The following is an 18,813-nucleotide window of genomic DNA, read 5'->3' as shown; positions in this document are numbered from 1 at the left end:
GGATGCCCTGGGGCAGAGTAGGAAGCCGTTCCACAACTAGGAACAGTTTCAAGGCATTTAATCTGTACGTGAAGCTTATAAGATGTATATTTTTTTGCACTTTGACACACCCCTTCCCGATTGTAGACACTACATCCTAAAACTCTTGGCCCTATGTATTATTACATCTATAGAAAAGGCAATTTGTGTGTTTCCCATAAGTCAGTTTTTCTTTTTCTTTTTTTTTTTGAAACCTGCAGGAGAAAGAAAAACCTGGAATCTGGTTACTACAGGAAACGTGCACTAAATTTCAGGTCTTTGGGTTTTTTGTTTTTTTTTACACGAATATGCTAAAGAGTTGGTTTCTGTGCTATCCATAAGCCCCCCTGTTCAAAGATATTTTGGTTATAATTCAATGCACACACAGCATTATGCCATGAGACAGTGCAAAGGGCAATGAGGATGGTAGAGTCTTTTGAACTGCAATTTCTCTTGTCACTTTGTCATGTTTGGACACTTTGTGATATCGAATACCTTTTTCTTGTCTTCAGATCATGTCCTTTGTGCCTGGGCAGGACTGTGGATCCTAGACCTATACAGAGTCTTGACATGTCTCCCAGCTGATATTGAGCCCCATTTTCTCCTTGGCTATGACCCACCCTGTGCCATTCAGCTGTCAAATGCCCGATCCTCTATTGGCCTATGAGTTTGACAATTTAATGACGGGGAACATGGGTTAGTGTGAGAAGTGGGCTCGGGCCTAATCTTGGAGGAAAGCGATTCCTTGGACACAAAGGAACTTCTCAAGTCAAACACGGGTACCCGGTGTTTAGAAGTACCTGACTTTTTTTTTTTTTTTATTATTATTTGAGGGTACCTGGTGTCTTGATCTGAAGAGAAGCGCAGGTACCTGGTAATAATTTATACGCTTTGAAGTCAACTTGTCATGTACACTGTTTTGTGAAGGTGGTGGAAGGTTGTCCACACTGAGTAGAATTCCCTGACTTACCACCTGCCATTATTTTTTTTGGCTGTGGGGGATACAGAAAGCAATAAAAACCTCACTCTATCCAATCCCTGTGCTATCTAATCCCAAACAAAAAAAGCTTGGGCTGGAGATTTCGTAAAATGAATTGCTTCTCTACTGCGTTCTTGGAGCACATTAAAGTGACACTTAACTCAGCAGTTAAATGTTACAAATACAATCAAGTTCATTAACTATTAACAAAAATGAATCTTATTTGTGTATCACTAGGCTGTAGATCCTCCAATCATCTCTGAATTGGTGTGGACACTATCTGTCCTTCGTGAGGGTGGCTACTTTTGTTCCCCATGGTCCCTGTGTGTGTTGTAAAGTAGTCACCACTCCAAGCTCCTTTTATGGACTAAAATCGCAATACAAATTAATAACCTGAACATGGGATTGTAGTCCATCACGGGAGCGAGCTTGTAGCGGTGGCAACTTTACAACACACACACAGGGACCATGGCGGACAAACGTAGCCCCCCTCCAGAAGGAAGAACACCAATTCAGAGATGATTTGAGGATTCTAAGGCCGAGTGATACACAAATCAGATAGATGTTTGTTAATAAGGTGCTTTTGAATGCATTTTTAAGATTTAACTCCTGAGTTTAGAGTCACTTTAACTGTGGGAGCACACACAATTTGGAATCTTTTTAAGTCCTCACTTTGCTACTCCTGTCTCAGCATACATCATTCCAATGCGAGCACCTATCGTATTTGCCGCCATATAAGGTGACTGGGCGTATAAGACAACCCCCTACTTTTTCTGTTAAAACATAGGTTTTGGGCTATACTCGTCTTATAAATAATGTTTCAATGCACCCACTAACATCCATGGAGGTATTCCCGAGTGTGGCTCGGAGTTGATTTTCAGTACCATAAGCGGTAACCCCCGAGCCACACTCGGGATTACAGTCTCTTACCTTGTCCACGATACCCGCTGTGTCCTCCGGGTTCCGTCCCTTGCGAGCGTCCGCGTCGCAGGGGAGCGGAACCGGCGGCAATTTTAAATGTTAAAAAAAAGAACAAAAAAATTACATCGTCAGACCGCCAGGGAGGCTAATCTGCCAGCCCGCTGGATGTGCTGTAGTACTGTATGTACGGTAGCTTCGGCTACATACAGTATACTGCGCTGAGCCCATCACGGCAGGCTTTGTATTCATTAATACAAAGCCTGCCGTGATGGGCTCAGCGCAGTATACTGTATGTAGCCGAAGCTACCGTACATACAGTATTACCGCACATCCATACCGGGCATATAAGACGACCCTTGATTTTCGGGGGATGTTTTTAAGTCTTATTTTCAGAACTGATCTTAAGACTCAAATTTTGGCCGATTCGTGCTGAATTGACCGAAATATGAGTGGTGGGTAGCCCTGCAAACACCACCCAGCTCAACAAAAGTAGATTTGCAAATCTGAGCTGGGTGGAAAATTTCGACCGAGCAGTCACTGCATTCTGTTAGAAGGGACAGTGGGTCCTGCAGCTGCTGAATACATTGGGGATTCCTCCATCCACATTGTTTAGCATGGCTAGGGTAATTGATTTTCTCTCATTCATGTGCTCTAAAAACACAGTGAAGGACTAATTTAAAGAGAACTCCAGCCATGTATGGCTAACTTATGTTAAGTATGCATACTGAAGAGACAGGTTAGCTTGTTGCTGTTGTTGCTGCAGTATAGTGGACTCAGGAGTTGCTGCTTTTTGCACATCCTCATTGCTCCTCGACTTGCCTTAATAAATAAGTCTGATTATCTATTCAGGTTGTTACGCAGTTTTATAAACACGTAAAACTGATTGCAAACGTGTCTCAAGTGATCTTGTCTTTGAGGAAATCCATGTCTGGCCTAGATGCTGGGAAGAATTACCTGCTTGTTACAACCAATCACAATCTCCCAGTGCTAGTAGAAGTAAAGAAATGTACTTGCTCTGGGAGTTCAGATCTTCTTTCAGATGAATCTTTGTCTTTCCTCTTTACCAGCATTCTATTGATTTGACACCTACAAGGTTTGTGCAGTCAATTTGTAATGGAGTCCATATCGCAGAGCTGACCGTTATTTGAGGGAATCCAGTCACAAGTGTTTTTCACTGTTGCAGTGAACCCAGATGGTACTCGAATAATACTTTTCCCCTAATGAAGTATCCCATCCAGCCCCCCTCTGCACTTTTGGGATAGTTGCAAATTGGCCAATGTCTGACAGCCAGCTAAGATAGCCTGTCCCTCTTTCTGCACCCTAAGCCATTTGGATCATGTCTGCTCATTTAGATAACCAATAGTATGGCCGCTCCCAGCACTGCTTACCGAGGTGTCTTGGAGTGGACCTTACTGTGTAAAAGGGCCTTCACAGCTTAGATGGCAAGCAACGACCACATGGGTGGGCAAACTGTCTGAGTTGGTTGTCAGGCCCTCTCCAACCTTCCTGACTTGAATAAACGTAGTGTAGATGAACAAAGCAAAGAACATTTCTGGCTGAAATCCCTCTCTATGTTCATGCTGCATGGTGGGTTTTGTTTTTGCACTGGACCTTCAAACGTCGCATAGTATTTATCAGAATACTGCACAAGATTGGTAAAGGATGCATAGTGCAGTTTGGCTTTTATTTGTGATAAGATATCATTTGTATATTGGCACACTTTATTCAAGTGATCATGTTAGAGCATTCACAAAGCATTTGCTTTCTCCGCTACATGGTAATGTTTAATCATTTTCCAGTGCATAGCTGCGACTTGAGCAGCTAACGGTCTTTTTAAATGGACTTCCTTTTGGTTTTTTTCTTTCTCTCTTTCCCCCCCCCTAATTGTCCCATTCTTGCCGTTCATTCCCAGTCACTGTCCAGCAGGCCACAGTTCATATTGAATCCACATGTTCTGCTAGCAGGTGGACTGGCTGCAGACACATTACGTTGGGCCGGAGCAGCCCAAACCAGGATGCCCAGAAATGTTTAAGACTATTTGCTTGTGTTTAACTGTGAACAAATAAATAAAGCAGGTTATTGTTTTGCACTATTATTGCTTGTTGCTTACATGGTTGCACCTTTTTCAATAACAATAATGCTATTTGTTTAACTGCAGCCACTCCGGATTCACACTGCTGAAGTCAAACCGGTACACAATGGATTCTGATTGTTGTGTTTTAGGTAACTGCACCTAAAGATTTTGCACTCATGATTGCATGAAGCTGATAGTGTTTAAAGTTGGGGCTGATTCACTAGCAATACATGTGATCTGCTAGCGTTTAAAGTTTGGGTAAAAAGTTACAGCTGCCTCAGTTGTGAGACATTTCCTTCTGCTGCTGTCAGTGTATATTTGTATCCCCTGCATCCTTGTACTGAAAGTAATGTCATTGCTGCCCCTGTTCTGGAAACACTAGTGGCTTGGCATTTCATATCTTCAGTATTGTGAGGCACTAACTCAGAACAATATTATTATACAGGATTTATAGAGTGCCAACAGTTTGTGCAGCGCTTTACAATAGGAAGACATTACAATCTCAATACAATTCAAGACAAGATGGTAAGGAGGGCCCTGCCCCTGAAGGCTTACAATCTAAAGGGAGGGGGGAAGTGATACATGAGGTAGCTGTGTGGGAATGAATTGTATGAGAAAGTGATAGTTCAGTGGTCAGGTTGAGGTGGGATTGGCTTCCGTGAAGAGATGAGTCTTAAGGGATCGTCAGAGTGGGAGATAGGACAGCTTGGGGTAGAGAGTTCCATAGGATGGGAGAGGCTCTAGTAAAGTCCGGGAGGCGAGCATGGGATACACACAATACCTGACCTGTAGAAGCAATAAGGTTCATCCTACTTGCTTGTAGTGTACAGATACCTTTATTGCCACAATCAATACCTAAAATGCAGATATGATGCTTCCCTTAATACATCCGTATTAATAAAAAAAACCTTTAAGGTCAGTTAACCAGACCATGCCTCCTTGTAGGTGCCTGTAAGGTCCACCAATTCATATGGCTGACATGAAACAAGTGAAGTCTGAATTTTGAGATCCAAGATGGGGCAGATGCTCTCTTCGGGTATGAAAACAATGAATAGGTTGGTAGAAAAAAAACTGAGGCAATGACACCTAGGTACAAATGACCCGAGAGAGCTCAAATTAGATTTGCTAAAGTATTCACTGAACAATGCCTGCATCCAACCAGATTGTTCAGTTATTTTGGGAGCCAGCAGGGGTGACTATCTGCAGATAATCTATAGGTGTATGGGCAGCTTAAAGCTAAAGCAGTTTATTAAGAACACTACATTTGAACACCTGCACCTCCAGAAGCTGCTGCTGCTTGGGAGCAATTCTGCACTTGAAATCTAACCCCACAGCCATCTCCCCATCCCTTCACCACCCACCCCCCCCACCCCCGTCCGATCCTCCACCGCTGACTGGTGAAACGGACGGGGGAGGGGGCGAGTACAGCTGGCTCTGCCTCTGGACAGGCAGAGACAGCTGTCAATCCCGCAGCTGGGTGGATCCAGACAGTATTGTTGGGATCTGCCCCAGCTGCGGTGTCTCAGTATAATACGAGCTGTAGCTCGCGGTATACTGAGCTTTGGGTCACGGGAGGACACTAGTTTTGTGTTCTCCCATGACCCTGAGGAGAACTATGGGGAAAAGCCCTGACCCCCTAGTTCTTTTAACAGCCTTTGGTCTGTGTACTTTTATCTCTTGCATCTTATCCAAGGCACCTAGAGCAGTAGCACCACCAGCTCCGTTTGACACTAGCCTGTGTAAACACCGCAATCCACATCAAATGCAGCTTAGAACCAGTGCTGTGCAGGCCAGTTAGAAGTTAGTAAATTGGAACATTTCCCTAGTATGGCCCATAACAGAAAATAGAGAGGTGCAATATACACACACACACACACACACACACACACACACACACACACACACTTACACACACTTACACACACTTACATTGCACCTATAGCAAATGTCACATAGACTGTATACTCAGAGGGGAAGCTCAACCTTGCATAGGCCTGTTAGGAGCTCTCAGAGTAGGTTGCTGAGACAGGAACAGGAAAACTCACTTAGTGCTTGACTGAAAACATACTGGCCTGACCTAAATAACAGAGTCCTACGTGAACTGCCAAACCAGTGTATATAATTAACTGGGAAGCTGAGCTGCTTGGCTAGTTAGAGAGCTTTGCAGGGTTTTTATATCCGGCCTTAATTACCAGTAGCTGTAGATGGCTGGGGGAATTTCCAGAAGTTCAGGGCTGTTGCAGATGGCGCACCAGAATAAATTTAGGAAAACCTGCCCTCATTGTTGGACTGGAAAGACTGCTAGGATTTATTCTACCCACCTGACTCTACCAGCAGCTTTTGCTAGTAAAAAAGATAAAATCTTCCAAATGAATGGAGAACAGCAGAGCTAAAGAAGCCATGCCCACTGATGTCCTGAGGACACTACCACAAAAACGGAGGTATGCTGGTTGTGTAACTGTTTAACCCAACAGTCTAAGAATTCCTGTGCCCCTCAATGGAAGAGAGCAAAGCTTGATTTTCTCCTATGGGTAATGTGCATGGCTGACTGCTATATTATATGTGGGCCAAAGGCATATTTGCAGATCATGAATGGATCGGCCGCATCTAAAACACCAGTTATGGGCCCAGATTTTTTTTTTTTCGAAAGCCCGCGGAGCATGCTCGAAAATGAATCCCTTGTGAACAAAAAAAGTGAATCACATATGTAAAAAAGTGCTTGGTCCTTCTCCGAAGAGAAGGGGCCACAATTTCCCCACCCTCCCCCCGGTCCCCCCCCCCCAGGTGGAAGGAGACAGAGAACCCTATATGAGGGCATAGAATCTCCTCCCCCAACGTCGGGAAAAGGCCCTGAAAGTACCTGCACCCTTAGTCTCTGTGGGTCAAAATTTCAATCATAAAGTGCAATAAATAAATCTAAAGGGCCAGTGCACCACGCTGACAGGCCTTAGGGGCCGGAGTGCAAAAATATTGCCCCGGACTAGCCATAAGGCCTGTCCAATAGGCGTTGTGCAGAAACTGCTGAAGGGCCGTGTCCATGTGTCAGTGACTCGGTGCTGGGGTTCCACACCCAATGTGATTCTCTGCCACCCCCAGGGGGCACAGCACCACGGGCTCTGTCGCCCCCCCCAACCCTCCAGCCAGACCAAGCAAGCACCCATTCCCATCAGAAGGTAGCACCTTCGGAGGTCCATCCCCACTGGGGTCAACCCGACACATCAGGGCCTGGCTCATCCAGAAGGGACTGAACCCCTTCCGGCACCCACCAATTACGCCGGTGAATACTAAGCCACCATCCACCTCTCTCCTTAGATGGACAGTGTCGTTCTTCACTGGCAACTGATAAGAACAGATACTACACTTGATCTTAGCCAAAAGGCAGAGAATGGTAAACTTATATCCCTTTTCTGTAACATTCATTGACTCTTGCAATAACAGTAGATTTGGAAAATGTACAAGACAATGGAAAATACTAGTTTGCCTTTATGTTCTCTTTATTTAATCCACAGTACTATCAGCAGCCTTACTCAACCTAAAAAGAAAAGAAAAAATGACATGAGTGAATCATTTTGCTTTTATTAAATGTGCAGCATAATGACCATTGCTTATAATTCATTGCTTACATCACATGGCATATATGAGAAAAGATGATTATACTGTGATACATGCTGTAAATGGACTGCTGAACTACTTAAAAAGGCTGAAGGCAGCCATAGTTATTGGCTAAATAATATTAAGCGTATTAATTTGCTATAGAAAGTAATGATGAAGCCATAATGTACATCTATCAGATCAGTTACATTGCCTCCTGCAGTAGCCATAGGAGGAGATATACAGAGTCACCCAGAACCTTCTCCCCCTTTCCCCTCTTGCCTGTGATTTTGCTTTTTTTTTCCCTTAACAATGACTGGAAGCTTTTTCCATGGTTAATATTCCTTACAGATGCAGGTGAAACTCGAATAATTAGAATATTGTGCAAAAGTAATTGCAGTAAGTGCTGCAAAAGGGGCCCAAACAAAGTACTGAGTACATATGCATGCTTGTACTTTTCAGAGGTCCGATATTGTTCTATGTACAATCCTTGTTTTATTGATTGCATGTAATAATCTACTTTTTTGAGGTTGTGGATTTGGGGTTCTTGGGGTTTTCATGAGCTGTAAGCCATAATCATCACAATTATGACAAATCACGGCTTGAATTATCTTGCTTTGCATGTAATGAGTCTCTCTCATATATTAGTTTCACCTTTTAAGTTGCATTAGTGAAATAAATGAACTTTGCACGATATTCTAATTATTCGAGTTTCACCTGTATATGTGATTTTGCAAGTGCATAATTAAAGTGGAATTCAAGCAAAGATCATGTTTAGTTTTGGATGGAATACTGAAGTTAGAACCTTTCAGGTTTTATTACTGCATCTGTATTGGGGAAAACATTCCCTTCTGTTGATTACACACAGACCAGCCAGCGCCTCTGTATTTGGGCCTTGAAGTCATTGCTATCCACAGTGGGCCCCATTTGAACTGAGAACTATGGGATACAGCTTAGTAACAGTGATGGGCGGGCCAAATGATGGTGTTCCCAGTACAAAACCATGCCGTATCTATTTGGCACCATGAAAGAGAGCCCACCTCTGTGATGCCACACATATATACACACCATATTGCCAAAAGTATTCGGACACCCCTCCAAATCATTGGATTCAGGTGTTCCGTGAAATTTCCTTGCTACTAAATTTTCCACTGTCACCTGTTAGTGGGATTATAACAAAGTGGCAGCAACTGGGAACAACAGCAACTCCAGCCATGAAGTGGTAGGCCACAAAAAATGACAGAGCGGGGTCAGCGCATGCTGAAGCGCACAGTGCACAGAAGTCGCCAACTGTCTGCAGAGTCAATAGCTACAGACCTCCAAACTTCGTGTGTCCTTCAGATTGGCACAACAACAGCACCCTGGGGATCCCAAGGGGTGGAAGAGGAGGGCAGGAGCCCAGAGCGGGGATTTAATGCACCCGTTCCTACCCAACATTTAGAGAGCATTGGCCATTAAAGCCCAACCCGGAGCACAAATAAGTGTAGTGTTATTAAATTAGTTGAACACTCTGTTTCCTCTGAAGCCGCCTACCATATGATACACTTCCTTCATCATGCAAATTTTCTTCTTTACATGTAGGCGGAAGTCCAGCTCCCAATGTAATTCCAGCCTGCTTGGCTGTAAATGCTGCCGGTCTCATAGACCTCAGTGCTGCGGTTGGACCTTTGCCTCCTCCTGCCTATTCACAAAAACAAAGCCATGGGGTGTGTGTTTTGTAAAGGGTAAGAAAGAGAGGGGGTGACCAGTAAGTACAGCAGGAGCTGGACTTCCAGACATATGCAAATAAGAAAACTTGCAGAGTGCAGAAAAAAAAAGTGTACAATATGGCAGGTGGCTTTAAAGGAGAACTATGGGGTCAGGGCTTTTCCCCATAGTTCTCCTGAGGGTAACGGGAGGACATGAACTAGCATCCTCCCGTCACCCAAAGCTCAGTATACCGCGAGATACAGCTCACGGTATACTGAGACGTCGCAGCTGAAACGGACCCCGACAATTATGTCTGTATCCACCCAGCTGAGTGAGTGACAGCTGGCTCTGCCTATCTAGAGGCAGAGCCAATATCTTGCTTTGCATGTAATGAGTCTCTCTCATATATTAGTTTCACCTTTTAAGTTGCATTAGTGAAATAAATGAACTTTGCACGATATTCTAATTATTCGAGTTTCACCTGTATATGTGATTTTGCAAGTGCATAATTAAAGTGGAATTCAAGCAAAGATCATGTTTAGTTTTGGATGGAATACTGAAGTTAGAACCTTTCAGGTTTTATTACTGCATCTGTATTGGGGAAAACATTCCCTTCTGTTGATTACACACAGACCAGCCAGCGCCTCTGTATTTGGGCCTTGAAGTCATTGCTATCCACAGTGGGCCCCATTTGAACTGAGAACTATGGGATACAGCTTAGTAACAGTGATGGGCGGGCCAAATGATGGTGTTCCCAGTACAAAACCATGCCGTATCTATTTGGCACCATGAAAGAGAGCCCACCTCTGTGATGCCACACATATATACACACCATATTGCCAAAAGTATTCGGACACCCCTCCAAATCATTGGATTCAGGTGTTCCGTGAAATTTCCTTGCTACTAAATTTTCCACTGTCACCTGTTAGTGGGATTATAACAAAGTGGCAGCAACTGGGAACAACAGCAACTCCAGCCATGAAGTGGTAGGCCACAAAAAATGACAGAGCGGGGTCAGCGCATGCTGAAGCGCACAGTGCACAGAAGTCGCCAACTGTCTGCAGAGTCAATAGCTACAGACCTCCAAACTTCGTGTGTCCTTCAGATTGGCACAACAACAGCACCCTGGGGATCCCAAGGGGTGGAAGAGGAGGGCAGGAGCCCAGAGCGGGGATTTAATGCACCCGTTCCTACCCAACATTTAGAGAGCATTGGCCATTAAAGCCCAACCCGGAGCACAAATAAGTGTAGTGTTATTAAATTAGTTGAACACTCTGTTTCCTCTGAAGCCGCCTACCATATGATACACTTCCTTCATCATGCAAATTTTCTTCTTTACATGTAGGCGGAAGTCCAGCTCCCAATGTAATTCCAGCCTGCTTGGCTGTAAATGCTGCCGGTCTCATAGACCTCAGTGCTGCGGTTGGACCTTTGCCTCCTCCTGCCTATTCACAAAAACAAAGCCATGGGGTGTGTGTTTTGTAAAGGGTAAGAAAGAGAGGGGGTGACCAGTAAGTACAGCAGGAGCTGGACTTCCAGACATATGCAAATAAGAAAACTTGCAGAGTGCAGAAAAAAAAAGTGTACAATATGGCAGGTGGCTTTAAAGGAGAACTATGGGGTCAGGGCTTTTCCCCATAGTTCTCCTGAGGGTAACGGGAGGACATGAACTAGCATCCTCCCGTCACCCAAAGCTCAGTATACCGCGAGATACAGCTCACGGTATACTGAGACGTCGCAGCTGAAACGGACCCCGACAATTATGTCTGGATCCACCCAGCTGAGTGAGTGACAGCTGGCTCTGCCTATCTAGAGGCAGAGCCAACTGTACCGCCCCCCTCCCCCGTCCGTTCCGCCAGTCAGCGCTGGAGGATCGGAGCAGGGAGGGGGGAATCCAGTCCCTTCCCTGTCACGGCTCTCTGCAGTGACAGAATCGAGAAGTGAGTGAACGCCGGTATGTGTTCGCTCACCTCCCGATCTACTGAGCCGACCTGTGACAGTCTCATTGTCACAGGTCGACTAGAACTATGAGGATGAGTGAAAAGCACTCAGCTCATAGTTCTTTTAAGTGAAACAGAATTTTAACTCCAGTTTGCTTATTGTGCCCAGATTTGGCCTTTAATTTTTAGCATCTGCATCAACTTCGCTTTAGTAACTAGTCATGGGGACACAGCAATGACAGACTTATTTTAATAGAGTGCGGAAGAGCTAGAACGTTGACCATCATGTCACTTTTGTCTGTGTTCCTGTCCCACTGACAGGAAATAAGGGGCACATCTGAAGACCTAAACAAGAAACACATGGCAGAGGCTTTGATTTGTCACCACTCAATCCAAAACCTACAAATCTGTTTGGCAATACACCAGCATTCTGTGAATAGTTTGCAGAGGCATCATCAGCACCGCTCCTTGTAACTCCTTCACAGGCTGCATTCTCCACAACACTGTTTTGGTTTAGAAAGCAGCTGCTTTCATAAGGTATTGATTAGGGTTGCACAGATACTAGTATTGGTATCTGTGCCGATACCGAGTATTTGGGTGAGTACTCCTTGCCCAAATGTTCCGATGCCTAGCCCGATACCTCCTGTATCAGGAAGCCGGTTCCATGCTCCCTTGTCACTTGTGACGAGAAAGCATGGAGCCAATCAGGAAGCCGGGCAGCGTGTAATGACACCCTGACCGGCTTTCTGAATGGCCGAGAAGCCGGCTTCATGCTCCCTCGTCACCTCATGGCTTCCTGGCCAATCAGGAAGCCATGATCCATGTCATTACACAACGTCCGGCTTACATGATTGGCCAGCAAGCCGGCTCCATGGTTTCTCGTCACATAGTGTCGAGAGGCATGGGGACGGCTTCCTTGCTAATCGGGAAGCCGGGTGGCGAGTCTTTACACGCCACCTGGCTTCCTAAATGGGACTTCCGGTACTCGGTATTTGGTATCGGCAAGTACCGGAAAAAAAATATTGGTACTCGTTACCGAAATACCGGTATAGTATTGATCACTGCTCCAATAACACATTTGGAAGAGATGAAATACTGTCATATCTCAGATATTATAAATGCATGGGGGCACATGACCTATGACACACCACATAAGGAAATAAAGAACTTTACAAATACTCTGAACCCAACAATAAGGGACTTTGGGTGGGACAGAAATCTTGGTCATGGCTTCAACCGGAAAACACTTTTAAGGTGCCCATATACCTGCCGATTATCGTACTATAATCGCGGGTGATCCCGCGATCGAACGGGATCAGCGGGGGGGCTTGTGATCTGCCTGTCCAAGATGGGCAGATTGTACGAGCTTTTAATGACCTTACAACCATCGCATAACGAAAGACGTGCGATGGTTGTAAGGTGTATGGCCAGCTTTAGGCCACGTTCACATATAGCGACTTGTCACGCGATTTCGCGCATTTTTGCAGCGCGATATCGCGAGAAGTCGCCGGCCAATGCTATTCAATGGAGCTGTCTTAACTCCATGTCGCTCGTTGCTCGTCGCAAGTCGCTTCTACCGGACCCTTTTTTCGGCGGATTTTGCGCGATTTTGCTTTTTTTTTTTCTATGGAGCCCGACGGAGAAGGTCGCGCGACCGTCGCTGGATCGTCGCCCCGAAAGTCGTGCTATCCCGGCCGCTGCAAAGGTATGTCGCTATATGTGAACGGGGCCTTAGGCTAATCCCAACAGGGCTACAGGGGGTGGCTGCATCAGTGACTGAGAGATTAAAGAAATTTAGAATTGATGTTTTGTAACTGCTCTCTCGGAAAAAAGAAATGCGGAGTGAAGACAGTTAATAGATTATGTGGTGTAGAAGCGGCCAGACGGCCTCCAGGCTGGTTTGAAGGACTCTAAATACCTTTTCTTTCTTTTAACTGAGCGGGCAGAAAGATTTCCCTGACTGACCGTGGTCTGAGCTCCCGTGTTTTGTGTCGCACCTTGATTTCCTGCCTTACGCTGCATTTTCTTCTGAAAGGCCATAAGCCTGTCTAAGGTCTCGGAGTCCTCCACACGCGGCTGGATTATGCTCAGCCTCGACACAGCCTCGTGGATGTAGTCCAGAACAACCGGAATGATGCTCACTATGCCGCCATAAAAGTTACGTGCTTCGTCACAGCTGAGGTGATTCACAACATCATGAGGATACCTATGGTAGAAACATGACAGATGTATGATTAAAGTACATTATTCAGACTGCCCTGAGCTAGCGATGTATGTTTGATTTTTCCATAGGCCCACATGAGAGGGAGAATCTAACTGCCATGGGCATTGAGAATGGGTATACTACAGGCAACATGAAAAATGACACTGAGCTGCATACAGGGAGCACCAGTACTGGACATAGTCAGCAATGGGCCCCCTATTACAGTTATAGGGAATGGTTAGAGCATAATGAAGAATATCTTTCTCAACTACCCTAGAAGTAGTGTCCAGGTCTATGTGACATCAGGAGTGCTTCTCAGCACTTGCCCTATAAACATTTTATTTAAATGGTCCCCCAAATCCTAGAGGAACCTTGTGCTGTTGCCAGGGGCAGATTCCCCACAAGGCCACCGAGGGGTGGCAGGGAGCAGAGGGGCGGCAGTGGTTTGAAGTCTCCCGACTTCCGGGAAGTGCAGTTGCGGGAGCCAGGCAGTAATTTGTGTTCTACATTTTGTCCTGCTTTGCCCCTCCCCCCCGCACCTACCTCTCTCCATGCTGGCTCCGTCCTCCCGCCGCCGCCGAGTATCTCTCCTCGCTGGCCGCCGACGTCTTCAGGATGGAGAGCAGCGAGCAGAGTGGCATGGTTAAAACTAACCCTGCCGCTCCGTGTATACAGTGAGAGGGGAGAGCAGTCTTCCCCTCTCAGCTGTCACAGGAGTTCCAGCACAGTGCTGTGCTAGAACCCCTGTATTGGAGGTGACACGTTCAATAAAGAGAACCTGTCACCTCCAATTGCTATCACACAGTGGATTGTTAGCTGCTGTGTGATAGCAATAAATGTAAGTGAAAAAAAAATTGATTAAAAAAATGACAAATAAAAAAATAAGTAAAAAATAATAAGTAATAATTAAAGTAAAAAATAATAAGAAAATAATTATAAATAAAAAAAACAAGATAAAGAAAATTATCAAAAATAATACAAGTAAAAGATTACAAGATAAATTAAAATTTAAAAAAGGAATTTAAAAAAAAGTGATAAAAAAGGAAAATAAAACAATAAAAAAAATTCAAAGTAACCCTGTCGCCTCCGCTATCCAGTTTTCATTCTCCACCCGGGGGGTGGTTGGGTGCTCGCACATTGAGGAACCCGGTCTTGGGGCAGCAGGGAGAGTAAATCCGGTCCTGAGTTTATAGGTCTTAAAGGTTAAAGGTTTGTGTTGACAGGCGTTGGTGTCACAGCTGCTTGTTTCCTCATACAAGTCACAGGGAACACAAAAGCAGCTTGAAGCTGGTCAATGCAGCTTAGAAGGAGGCCGTGCAGGTCAAATGAACCCGTCAGTAAACTCTGATTGGTCTTAGAAGCATGTCAAACTGATCTCCAATACATCTGAAGGCTTCATTTGCCCCTTGATACAGTCCCCAATACACTACAGGTCCTCTTTCATAAAGATGTCAATCCAAGATAACACCAGCACGCCATGTTAAGATGAAAAGACAGGACGTGGAGATCGACATTTCAAGGAAACTAAGGACCTTAGGCAGCAGTAACAGTGTCACCATCACTGCCTTGCTGGCCTCAAAATGTTGCTTCCTGTTGACAACAATAAAGCCTCCTGTCTTCTTATCTGAACATGGTATGTTTATGATATGTCAGATTGCGACCTATGTTGTGGTGGCGCCATCCGCCATTTTACTATCGAATCCTTCTATGAATGGGTCTAAATGCTGTATGGAGTGCGTTGGACTTTCATAAAGATGGACACCTGTTTTAGAAGCTTCTGGTGGAAGCTTCCAGCCTCTTAAAGGAAACCTATAAGAGACCCATCGAGGCTGCCATTGCTCATCAAACCTTTTCAAAATGCTTGTTGCCTGGCTGTCATTCTTATCCTTTGGCTCCAGTGCTTCCAAGGTCTCTGACTTGTGCCAATATAGAGATAAGGAATTCTGACACTTTTCAGACATTCCTTCCAAGCTCACTCCCGTGATGGACTACAATCTCAATAGAAATAAGTAAACTAAACATGAGATTGTAGTCCATCACAGGAGTGAGCTTGGAGCGGTGACTACTTTACAACATACACAGGGATCATGGGTCCATTGGTCGGCACCAATTCAGAGATGATTTGAGGGTTTACAGCCGTGTGATACCCAAATAAGATACATTTTCGTTAAAGGAGAACTATGGGGTTAGGGCTTTTCCCCATAGTCCTCCTAAGGGTAACGGGAGGACACAAACTAGCGTCCTCCGTCACCCTAAGCTCAGTATACCGTGAGCTACAGCTCGCGGTATACTGAGATGCAGCAGCTGAAGCGGATCCCGACAATTATGTCTGGATCCGCCCAGCTGCGTGAGTGACAGCTGGCTCTGCCTATCTAGAGGCAGAGCCAGCTGTACCCGCCCCCTCCCCGTCCGTTCCGCCAGTCAGCGCTGGCGGGGAGGGGCGATGCCGCTATGTGTTCGCTCACTTCCCAATCTACTGAGCCGACCTGTGACAGTCTCATTGTCACAGGTCGGCACGAACTATGAGCATGAGTGAAAAGCACTCACCTCATAGTTCTCCTTTAATAGTTGGGGTACTTAAATGTATTTTGAAGATCATCTCCTGAGTTTAGTGTCACTTTAACGAAGGTTTCCATCTACGTAATATAAAGCCTGGCATTTTCTGCCCTCACTTACTTTGCTCTTAGACCGGTCAGGTCAGTGGTTGGATTGAGAAGAGTAATGATTTGCTCTATGAGCCCGTTTGTTGTTCGGGTCTCATTCTGCATGGATTGCAGCTGGACGCAGAACTCGGCCAGATCCGCACAGAAGTCCAAGAACAGAGTGAGGATCCGGCGATCTGTGCTGTTGTTGCAGTTGTTGTCTAAGTAGTCGCGTACCTGTAAATAAATATATGAATTACTAAGAAATAGGGCCACGTAATCCCCTGTACTGCTCCCACTGCCATCCCTGCCATCTGTTTTACAAGAAACGATACTGGCAGGGTTTTTTTTTATTTTCACTGCACCTAACCTAGCAATTCAAGTAGAACTGAAGACAATCTTTTTTTTTTTTTAGTTTTGGATAGAGTAAGGAAGGGTTATATTCCCTCTCAGCTTTTTTTTTTGCCATCTGTGTCCTATAGAGGAGATTTCCCTTCACTTCCTGTCCAATAGCCACAGCAGGAAGTGAGAAGAAACCCTGGTGCTTAGCAGGGTCACCAGCATAACTAATGTCCCCATTGGAAGATTTCCCATTTATTCCTGCTCTTGTGACAACCCAAAAGTTTGGATTAGCTTTCACTTCCAGTGATATCGGTCACCAGGACAAATAGAGGGGTAAATCTCCCTAAGACAGCAATAAAAACCTGACAGGTGTTCTGAGCCCTGTCCACTCTACCCAAGACAACAAAAACGTTTTGGCTTCTGTTGCACTTTAAGTGAGTCCCTTTAAAATAGGGTAGACACAGAATGGGGGTAGACACATGCAGAGGCATCACAAGGGAGGTGTGGCCCTCACCCGGGTGACACCATTGCTGGAGGGGTGACACCAAAATGACTGACAGTCATTTAGGTGTCACCCCCTTTTAAAAGTCGGACACTCTGTCATGGACCGAGAGCGTGACATTGTCAGGAGAGAGAAGAGGACCCGGCGGCACACCTCATGCGGGGTGGCGGGGCGCATTGAGGAACTTGACCTTGGGGCAGCAGAATCCGGCCCTGCATCCGCGATGATGTCACTGTGGGGTGTCACCCGGCCTCGGGACGCCTCTGGACACATGTCATTGTCACCATGTTTCCATTCTAGGGCTGAGGAGAGCTTATCTTAGAGCAGGGTTAGTAACTCCGGCCCTCTAGCTGTTTTGGAACTACATGTCCCATGAAGCATTGCAAGACTGACAGTTACAGGCATGACTCCCAGAGGCACAGCCATGTTGGGGTTGCAGTTAAAGCACAGCTGGAGTTCCGCAGTTGCCCACCCCTGCCCTAGAGGGAGCGTTGGCATCCCACAGTGCACATTAAAGTCTTTTGTGGGACCTTATCGCATATGAACCAGTTGACTTTTGGGGTCTTCCGTCTGGGATAACGCAGGGGAACTTGAAATGAATACGTTTATGTGAAATAAACTGTAAAGTATTGACTTAGGGCTTATTCACACCAAATGCAGACCAGATCTGCATGAGTTTCTGCACACGCAGTGCAGTGGGTTGTGCCGTGTTTTTGTCGCGTTTTTATGCGTTCCGGGCCGTTTATGGTAAAAGAATGGGCTTTTAGTGCGTTCCAGGGCGTTTGCATGTGTTTTTGATGCATTTGCATGCGTTCCAGAGCAGGTAAAATAGGGCTTACTGCAGTTTTTTTACATGCTCTGGAACTGAACGCTGCGGTGTACCATTGGAATACATTGGACGCAGTTTTGATCCGCTCTGTAACTGCTCCGCTCTGCTCCTGGAAAGCGCTTGGTATGAACAAGTCCTAAGCACTGCTATTACACAAGGGCAATGTTTTTTAAATCCGTTTTTATAATTGCTTTTTTGAAGGAAACTTCGGCACGATGCATATTTTTTGACTGTTAGCCCAAACAAAAGTTGGGGTTGCCATTTCTTTGCTCTGAATTGCCTCTTTACTTCGAAAACAGCATCATGCAGTCTTGGTCCTGCTCTGCTTTTACAATGTAGTGCAGGGGTCGGCAACCTCGGCACTCCAGCTGTTCTGCAACTACAAGTCCCATGAGGCATTGCAAGACTGTAAGGGCACACAGGCTGACTCCCAGAGACAGGGCATGATGGGATTTGTAGTTTCACCACAGCTGGAGTGCCAAGGTTGCCTAGCCCTGATGTAGTGGATGAAAACCAGGTTACCTTTTCCCATTGTAAGTTTCTTTGCAATTTAAAACAAAACTTTTTGCAGTACTAACACAACATAAGCACTTGCCACCAATACACTAGACTTTCCCATTAACGTAATGACCTGTAGAAAAAAAACATTCTAGGAAGAAATAGAATGAAAATGCCTATATTGTCCAACACAAAAAAAAGGATCGGAACTGATTTAACCCCAATGAAAGAAGAATTAAAACTGTAGTATTTTTTATCAGGGTCATCCCTATAATGAACCAGTCTGAGGTGGTCACCTCAGGCGGCATCGCATTGGGGGGGCAACAGGTGTGGGGGGAAGGCGGCAGATGGGCAGGAACAGCGTCCCAGTTTGCTAAGAGCTCTTAGGAACCTGCGACGCTCTGTCCGGCTTCCCACCCGGATCAGTGATGTCATCAGTTGCCAGGGCGCTGACCGGGATGCTCTGGCTGGCGTCCCGCCGTGCTCCTTGCAACCAGTGATGTCAGTGAGCTGGATGGGACTGGACAGAGAGTCCCTGACAGCACAGCTTTAACACGGCTGGCTGTCAAACCGCCCCATCCCCCC

General features: G+C 45.6%; 1 protein-coding gene across 2 annotated transcripts in view; it reads right to left on the bottom strand.

Moving 5' to 3' along the window:
- Positions 1-7,478: 7,478 nt before the first annotated feature.
- Positions 7,479-18,813, bottom strand: part of SPACA9 (sperm acrosome associated 9) — a 19,947-nt gene continuing 8,612 nt past the window's right edge. The window contains exons 3-5 of one of the 2 annotated variants that reach the window (XM_018565761.1): positions 16,092-16,294; positions 13,210-13,418; positions 7,479-7,524 (exon numbers count right to left, since the gene is read on the bottom strand). In XM_018565761.1, coding sequence (XP_018421263.1) covers positions 7,520-7,524; positions 13,210-13,418; positions 16,092-16,294 — 417 coding nt within the window. In that variant the 3' untranslated portion in view covers positions 7,479-7,519. Of the gene's footprint in view, positions 7,525-13,072; positions 13,419-16,091; positions 16,295-18,813 lie in introns of those variants that run through there. The other variant, XM_018565760.1, reaches the window with a different exon arrangement.

Source organism: Nanorana parkeri, unplaced genomic scaffold (genome assembly GCF_000935625.1).
Source record: "Nanorana parkeri isolate BGI_ZX_2015 unplaced genomic scaffold, ASM93562v1 scaffold884, whole genome shotgun sequence".
Taxonomy (NCBI): domain Eukaryota; kingdom Metazoa; phylum Chordata; class Amphibia; order Anura; family Dicroglossidae; genus Nanorana; species Nanorana parkeri.
The sequence above is the reverse complement of the archived record's forward strand: the minus strand, read 5'-3'. Positions and strand labels throughout refer to the sequence as shown.